This window comes from Gallus gallus, chromosome 1 (assembly GCF_016699485.2).
Source record: "Gallus gallus isolate bGalGal1 chromosome 1, bGalGal1.mat.broiler.GRCg7b, whole genome shotgun sequence".
Lineage (NCBI taxonomy): Eukaryota > Metazoa > Chordata > Aves > Galliformes > Phasianidae > Gallus > Gallus gallus.
Genome location: NC_052532.1, coordinates 35,180,432 through 35,188,699, shown reverse-complemented (window position 1 = coordinate 35,188,699; position 8,268 = coordinate 35,180,432). Strand labels below are relative to the sequence as shown.

The window sequence follows — 8,268 nt, the reverse complement described above, 5'->3', positions numbered from 1 at the left end:
GGTAAGTGATGTAAGGCATTATCTGAACAAAAGGGTATGAAACCTCAACTTTGCAGGAAGAATCAGAAGATTTCCAGGCAGCAAAATGAAAAAAATGCTTTGGTTTTATTTCCTATTGCTTTTGGAAGAGATGACAGTCCTGCTGTAACTGTTGAGATACACACAAGGACCATTGCAATTACCTGTGGCACAAGACTTTTCGGTACTGCTCTGGCATCTCTTTTACCTAGATAACAGCTAGTGCTTGGGTAAAGATCTTGGTATTAGTAGCAAGCATTCACTCCCATCCAGTATGTGCTCAGTACATGTGTGCCAAGGAAGAAAGTTAAAGAACTGGATGGTCTTAAGCCCTTGCCTCTGTCTCGAAGAGGGGAGACATTTACAGGATATTCCATTATGCATGTAATGATGCTATTATCTCAGGATAGGCAATGTAGACAAAATGTCCTAGCTTAAGCTTTCCTCCCAACTTTATTGCTCACCGTTCTTGGCCAACAAGGCATATATGAGACATGGAAACCTGTTTGGAGATGTTGTGTGGGAACGGGAAACAAACCAGCTGGAAGCAAATAAAAACTCCTGGGACTTGAGGACCCTCACATTCTGACCACCTAATCCAGGCTGTTGCTTAGTTTCAAGGTGATTTGGAGGTGTGATGGCATGTGCTAATAGAAAAGAAAGTTATAATAAAAGCACGCAAATGTTAATATGGCACAACTTATTCAAATGTAAATAATTTTTATGTTAGAATATATTTTCTGTCCTGTCACCAGATTATGCATTTACTATTCAAATGTTTCTCTGATCATTCAAACGTGGTGATGAATAGGAGTCCTGAAATAGGAATATAACTTTGATAGTCGGAAGACTGGTACCTGAAAGTCAGACTGAACTGAGAAGATAGCATGACAAAACTATATGTCATGGATTTCTTCTTCTTTGCTATTGTTTTTCAATTTATTGTCTCAGTTTATGATATAATACTCATGGTGATGCTTAGTGGACAAAGGACCAGACTGAAACTGGAAGATATTGTTTGTGTTCCTGGATTTGCATTTCCTATACGCAGAATGATCATGAGCTATCCCATTGCTCTTTGCTTCCATTTTCTTACCTGCAAAATTAGATGGTTGTTTGATCGCCGTCTTCTCTGAAATGTGATGAGATCCAGTGATTAAATTAGCTATATAAATCCCCAGAACTTCCAACTAGCATCTACAAAAGGTGCTCTGGAACAATCCTTTCTTTCTAGTATTTCTTACTCCTATTATTCTCGAAAGCTTAACTTAACATTCTGTTCAGTAATGGGAGATCAAAGAGAAGTGACTCTCCTGTGGATAAAAATGCATGTTTGGTATGCTTAACAGTGCAGTCTAACCTGATACAGTGTAAGTAGTTATCTGCGTTGCTGACTTCAGCTTTCATCTCCTGGAATTATACATTTTGCCTGGTTGGCTCATCACAGCAATTAATTGCATTCAGTTATGTTGTAATTTGTTTGAGTAAACGGTTCTAAACTGTTTACCCTCCTAGCAGCACTTCTTTACACATATGTAATTCAACAGAAAGCCATTATTCAAATTAAGACATGTGACAAAAAAACTGGACTTGATGACCCAGACCCTCTTGCAGCTGTATGTTTCTGACAGTTTAAAGAGCACCATATATAACAGAAATCACTTTCCATATGCCGTTGACATTTATTTTCCAACATTTTGCCAAAGAATCTCTCCATTGGCTAATGGCCAGTTGATATCCTTCAGCACGTGTCCCTTGTCTTGTAAAATTTTCTCAATTTTCCCCAACATACAAACCCATGTTTAACTGTGCCACAACATGCATTTTGTCCTTGCTTGGTTTGCAAAACAATCCAGATATTTTCATATCACCAACAGAATCAAAGAATCATAGAATCACAGAACCCTTAGAGTTGGAAGAGACCTTTTAAGATCTAGTCCAACTCTCCTGCAATGGACAGACATACACAGCTAGATCAGGTTGCCCAGGGCCTGATCCAGCCTGGCCTTGATAGCCGGGTATTGCTATTGTGTTGCACGTGAGTTCACTTTGTATTTCTAGCATGATGACTTTGATCTTTGTGCTGTGCTTTGGGGAGTCATTGAATAGCCATGATTAGCCTTATCATCTCACCTCCATGGCAACTCTTCTGGCAATTAAGTCATTTCTTAAACTGCTTTAATTTTCCAAGTTAAAGCCAATAAAGATATTGTCTAGCATGAATACTCCAGGTGCACTTACAGCCATAACATTAGTGCAGTACTGTTTCTGTTGTGAGATGCATGCCATCTAGGTATGCTGCGGTTCCCAGGGAGTTCTGCATGTAGATTTTGGTCCTGCCACCACTGATGGGATTTGCTTCTTCTGCTGGCAAAATGGCAGTTCTCTGTTTGCAGTGGTCATAGCAGCCTAGACGTACCCTGTAGATGGAGATCTTACAACCTGTGGATAAAAACCTATTACTAGAATTGCTGGCCATTTCTTGAGGTTGGAGGTACTGTAGAGGAAGGGGACAACTTCTTGTAAGCAACATTTGAAGACCCATCTAGGACTGTGCTGGGGAGCTCAAATCACTCTTATTGGTGGCCACTTTTAGTCCCTTCTGTTTCTCATGGGCTACAGACATCCTCTGCTGAGGATTGTGTGAACTGAGCCCACATCTTCCCCCTTCCCGATCCTCTCTCTTTTGCTTTTTCTCCTATGAGGTTCTTTTTCTTTTTCTCATGAGTCTAGTACCCACCCTGCATTCATTTACTACAGCCTGAAATTACTCTGACTTCATTATAAAAATCTGCACAGTGAGCTTTTTTGTAATCTAATGATATTCCTCAAAGCAGAGTTCAGTGCCTACACAAGAACCCCATCTCCAACAACCTTCAACAGATATGTTGCAGGGGTCTATATACACCTGGAGATCATCCTGTTTGTCTGCTTCCACTGGGCTTTTTTGAACAATGTCCTTCTATTTTCATATTTCCCATGTGTAAGTGCAAGTTAATACGCAAGGTAAGGAACTTCAGCCATTGTCAGACACAGATGAGTGCCTTGAGTAGAAAATATCCTGCTTTTGCAGATAGTAGGGAATCACAGAGAAATTTAATATATCATTGCATCCATGCTAGAACCTCTTTTTCTCTAAGTCTAGTTTGAATTCAGGGGTAAATAATGAGAAAGTGCTAGAATAGACTTTAGACTATGAAAAGAATGACAGTAGTGTTTCATGAAAGGACAGCACTAAGGGGATTTAAAATTTAAAATGATTCTGATGTCTGCCACAGCAGTATCAGTGGTTACTTTAAAAGAATACCAGAAATGAGTTGACTGTTGTATTGACCCCTTAACCACATGATATGATTTTTCAGATAGCTTGTAAGAGTATGCCTAAGCCACAAGGGCTACTCCTAAATCAGTATCATAATTTCCCTCTTTTTCCCCACCACGGGTAAAAGAAACTTCAGAAAGTGCCACGTAAATTTTACCCTCTGATGAACCGCTGAAAAATTTTCCAGGACCATGCTTTAAGAAAGACACTTTCGAGGGATTCCCTCAACCAGCCTATAGCAAAATCTTATCTAACACTATCTTGGCTAAATATACACAGCCCGTGATGACGAAATAAAAAAATTTCAAGACCAGGTATAAATACCACTCACAGGCAGATGAAGTTCATTCGTCTACTTTCTTCTAATAGAAGACATAACTATTAGAAGCTGAAGCTCACTGAGCTTATATCTGACATCTCCCAGAAGCTATCTGAGCATTTGAACTGAGCCATCACCAAGAAGATGACTTGCCAGACTTACAACTTGTTTGTTCTGTCTGTCATCATGATTTATTATGGACATACTGCAAGTAGTCTAAATCTTGTTCAACTTCAAGATGATATAGACAAACTGAAAGCTGACTTTGTAAGTATTGTCTTCTACTGCATTTCTCTTCTCCTTCTGCTTCTTGTGCTGTAGATATAAATGCAGTAGTGCTGTAGAGCACTGCTTATCCTAGACCTCAGTGTATATCAATATATAGTATAGGGTGATTATAGAATTATTTTTTCTGTTACCTTTTTTTTTTTTTTTTGACAATAATACGGTCAGTTTCTTTGGTTTTGCCAGCTTTTGCTCTCTCACAAGTATGATTCAGTTTTTCTTTCAGTTTTTCATACAGTGGCTCTTAACGCAGCAGTTTGCATTTATTTCAGGGATATTCTACCTTTCACAAGAGCTTCTCCCAGCCCCATTCACTTTTGAATTCATGAAATATTTTATTACAAGAAATCTTCATACAGTTTATTATGAATGAATCTTGACTCAATTCTATTCAGATGTAATTTACTGCCACTTTAACAGCCTCCAGGCATCCTGATTTCATGTCTGTGACTATGGTCACAGAGTGACTATGTTAAGTGATAGTACTTTTTTTTCAGGCAGAACTTTGATATCTTAGTGCCTGTAATAGTAATTCACTTGTCTTCAACTAGGAGGCATTGAAGAAGTCCACAGCTGACTTCAGCTGGGATTAGTCATACAGATAATAGATCTACAATAGCGGCACTTCATCTGAATCTTTCATCTTAATCTACCTTTGGTTTTGTTTCTGTTTTTCTTTAATCTCATGGAAGTCACAGCAAAAGTCTGCTCCTACTTCCAGCTCTGATTTTTCAGAATTTTGTGCGTGCAAAACTGAAATTTAGTAGTCAAAGAGTCACCTCAGAGACTCAGTGTAATACTTTATTGTTCCAAATTGCTAGGAGACCAGCTGCAAAATCAGCCTTATATCCTAAATTTGTCATTAGTACAGACAAGAGACGTTCATACTAGAATACATAGAACTCAGCCTGAGAGATCCTGAGCAGTGGTGAGCTTCTGGCAGAGAGCTTAAAAACTGCAGCCGGCAGCAGATGCTTTGCCACCCTTCAGACCTGCAGAGTCGGCTTCGGCAAAGTGCTCGGCACCAGGAGCCTATCAGCCTGCGGGGTTACCGTCAGCCTGCAAGCTTTCCCATTACACTCACGGTATTTAAATTACCAAGCAGACGAAAAAGGAAATAGCAGCTGTTGTATATAAAAAGAAAGACAAAACATAGAAAAGGAAATGATTAAGTTTGCCCTTCCTTGGTGGGAGAATTGTATTGTTCTGTTTCCTAGAGCCTGCCACAGTGTGTGGCTAACACCTGATGGTTAAACTCTGACCCTGCAAGCCTCTTGGTAGCCCACAACTCTTACATTTCCCCATATCTGACTGTGGGCTACTAGGCCATTCTCCAGTTTTACAAATGGTAGTTTCATAGAATAGTTTTATAGCTAATTCCTTTTTGTTCCATGTGAGATTTTACTGAGACAGGGTGAGTTCGAGCCTGCAGGTGCAACCAGATCTGACAATGCCTAGCCAGCTGCTGGGCTTAATAAGTTTAACTCTCAGCTGTCAGTAACAAAACAGACAGAGAACATTCGGTAAAATATGGTGGTAAATGGCTCTGTTCTCAAAAGCTGTATCAGAAGATCACACTGAGAAGAAGACTAATGGGGTTTTTGTTACTGTATAGTGATCCAATGTGATTTAGTGCTAGATTTAGTACTTCTGAGCAAAGTAGCTCTGAAGCCAAACTACTGCAGTGATTACACATTAGTGGTGCAAAAATCATGTGTCTGTGCTTTTTACTGTTTGTTTGAGTGGAGAACACTATTTGCCTTATAATAAGTAGTATTTGTATAACAGATGCTTATGTTCTCTGTTGCAGAACTCAAGTCATTCAGATGTAGCTGACGGTGGACCTATTATTGTAGAGAAACTGAAGAACTGGACAGAGGTGAGTCAGAACCAGACACGACAAAACATCTCATCTGCTCTGAAGGGCACTTTTGGTAAAAAGCAGCTCCAAGGCCAGTGTAACCAGCCTGGGCAGAGAGAATACAAGTAGAGGCTGCTTCAGTAGCTCGGAAATGAGAAAGCAGCTTCCCTTAAAACACATCTCTTGAAGTTCAGTGTGCTTTATGCTGCACCATGAGCTGATCCTGAGGTACAGCCAAGCCCCAGAGAGGACTTAGAGCATCTTATCTGTCATGATGTCACTAGCAGCAGAGAGGACCCTGGATTTTAGTTTCCTTCATTTTCCTCTTGATGGTCACTCACAGACCTTTCTTTTTGAATGTATTCTTCAACAGAGAAATGAGAAAAGGATCATACTGAGCCAGATTGTTTCGATGTACTTGGAAATGCTTGAAAACACTGACAAGTCAAAGCCGCACATCAAACACATATCTGAGGAGCTCTATACTCTGAAAAACAACCTTCCTGATGGCGTGAAGAAGGTGAAAGATATCATGGACCTGGCCAAGCTCCCGGTAAGGCTCTTTGTCTGCCTCCAAGGCACTTGTGACCTTGTGTTTTCCAGTTTAGAGTCCTGACGCAGGGCAGCGTTGGTTTGGTAACGCACCTGGTAACCCCCAGCCGGCTCCACTTGGGCTGGAAAGTGTGATGTTTCCACTGTGTGTGGGGAATCGCACTGGGGCTGCGCACCCTGAGCCTTGACAGAGCCTGGCATAGAGGCACGAGCAGATGCTCCAGGTGATTAGAAGTTGGGTTGGGAAGTTGTGCCTGGCTACAGCACATCTCTGTGGGCTCTGGGTCACCCAGCTTGTTGGATGAGTGCTTGCGGTGTGAGCCACCAACTTCTGCCGATCTCTGTGCTCTGGAGGCGCTGGCTGCTGGTGGGTACCGCAGGGGGCATCTCAAACCAGCAATGATCACAGAGTACCTCCGTTGAACAGCATGTGCTTGGTCTGCTACACTGCAAAGTAACAGAGAAGGCAGAAAACAGAAATCTGTGAAAAAGCGGTTCTTAGTTTCAGGAACCGGGCGGTAGAATAACCGAAAGCTTCCAGTTTCTATTCTGTGTCATTAGCAGTTAAGCCTGAGGGATGCAATCAGTAAATAAATACAGCTCTCGGTGTGACCTTTGTTCTGTCTGTTTCTTGCTCAAAACAGATGAACGACTTGAGAATCCAGCGCAAAGCCGCGAATGAACTCTTCAGCATCTTACAGAAGCTGGTGGATCCTCCGAGTTTCAAAAGGAAAAGGAGCCAGTCTCAGAGGAGATGCAATTGCTAATGGCATCTTATGACCTCCTGTGCTCAACTATTTTAAATTTTACAATGCACAATTTTTATGTTTTGATTTTTTAACTGAGTTTTTATACATTTATTTATTAATATTTAAGTATTTTAAATAATTATTTATATTAAAAAAAAACCAGGCAAACAATGAAAGTATTTATACCTCCTACTGCTGTGTAAGAAACGATTTTGTCTTAAAATACTGTCTATCTGTTGTATGTTTGTTGACCTGAAAATACCGAATGAGGTGATGTTTACCGAGTTTCTGTGTGGAAATACTGAATTGACGTTGATACTGTACTCAGGAAAACCCACTCATACCTGCTCAGCTCTAAGCATATCTAAATCCAAATCAAGGAAGTAGACTTGCTTTAAGGTGAGAAAATGCTGAAGCACTTTTCTGAACTGGGATCTGAGAGATTTATTACTGATAGTTATTGTTATGCACTGAAGCAACTGAGAGGCCAGGCAACTTGGCAGCTCCAGGAAATGTGACACTCTATTGCACTGACTTAACTTCAACTCATTTACTATGAACGTCTCTGTACTTCTTTGTATTGAATCATCTAAGTGTGTCTGACATCAGTTTATTTATTTGGAAGTAGCAGTATGGAAGATTTTATCTTAAGGACTGTATTTTTGTACTTGAATATTATTTAAAACTTTGGATTTTACAATGAAGGTTTCTTAAAATTTGGATATGAAATAAAGAAAAGAATAAATTAATTAAGTGTGCTTGCACATTTATTCACCAGAATCTCTGTGAAAAGCAGATTTTCAGTTTTGCTTGATGTTGTCACAAAAGACAGCCCTACACAGGTAGATGAAGGCATATTTCAGTTCCTTCTCTCTGCCCAAGGTCTGGGAATGGATTTGGATAGTTCACGAGGCTTGGGCTTGAGGAGGGGAGTTTGTGGGACTTCCCAATTTTCAGGCCCCAAGGGTGCTACCAAATAAACAGTCTAGGGGCAGACTGGTTGAGCTGACTGGGAACAGGGCAGGTTTCCTTTGGGATTCCTGCCAACATGAGACTTCCAGCCTACCCCAAACTTTGGCTGAATCCGTAAGCTGAAGCAGTAACGCATCACTGTGCCCAAAGTTTAGTTGCAATAAACCCAGTGGGTTTAGCTGTAATTGCT

At 40.6% G+C, this 8,268-nt stretch overlaps 1 protein-coding gene across 1 annotated transcript; it reads left to right on the top strand.

Annotated features, from left to right (window-relative positions):
- Nucleotides 1-3,686: 3,686 nt before the first annotated feature.
- On the top strand, nt 3,687-7,855 carry IFNG (interferon gamma). The gene is made up of 4 exons (NM_205149.2): nt 3,687-3,926; nt 5,755-5,823; nt 6,179-6,358; nt 7,002-7,855. Exons 1-4 carry the CDS (start codon nt 3,804-3,806, stop codon nt 7,122-7,124), a joined length of 495 nt encoding a protein of 164 aa, NP_990480.1. The 5' UTR covers nt 3,687-3,803; the 3' UTR covers nt 7,125-7,855.
- The last annotated feature ends 413 nt before the right edge of the window (nt 7,856-8,268 follow it).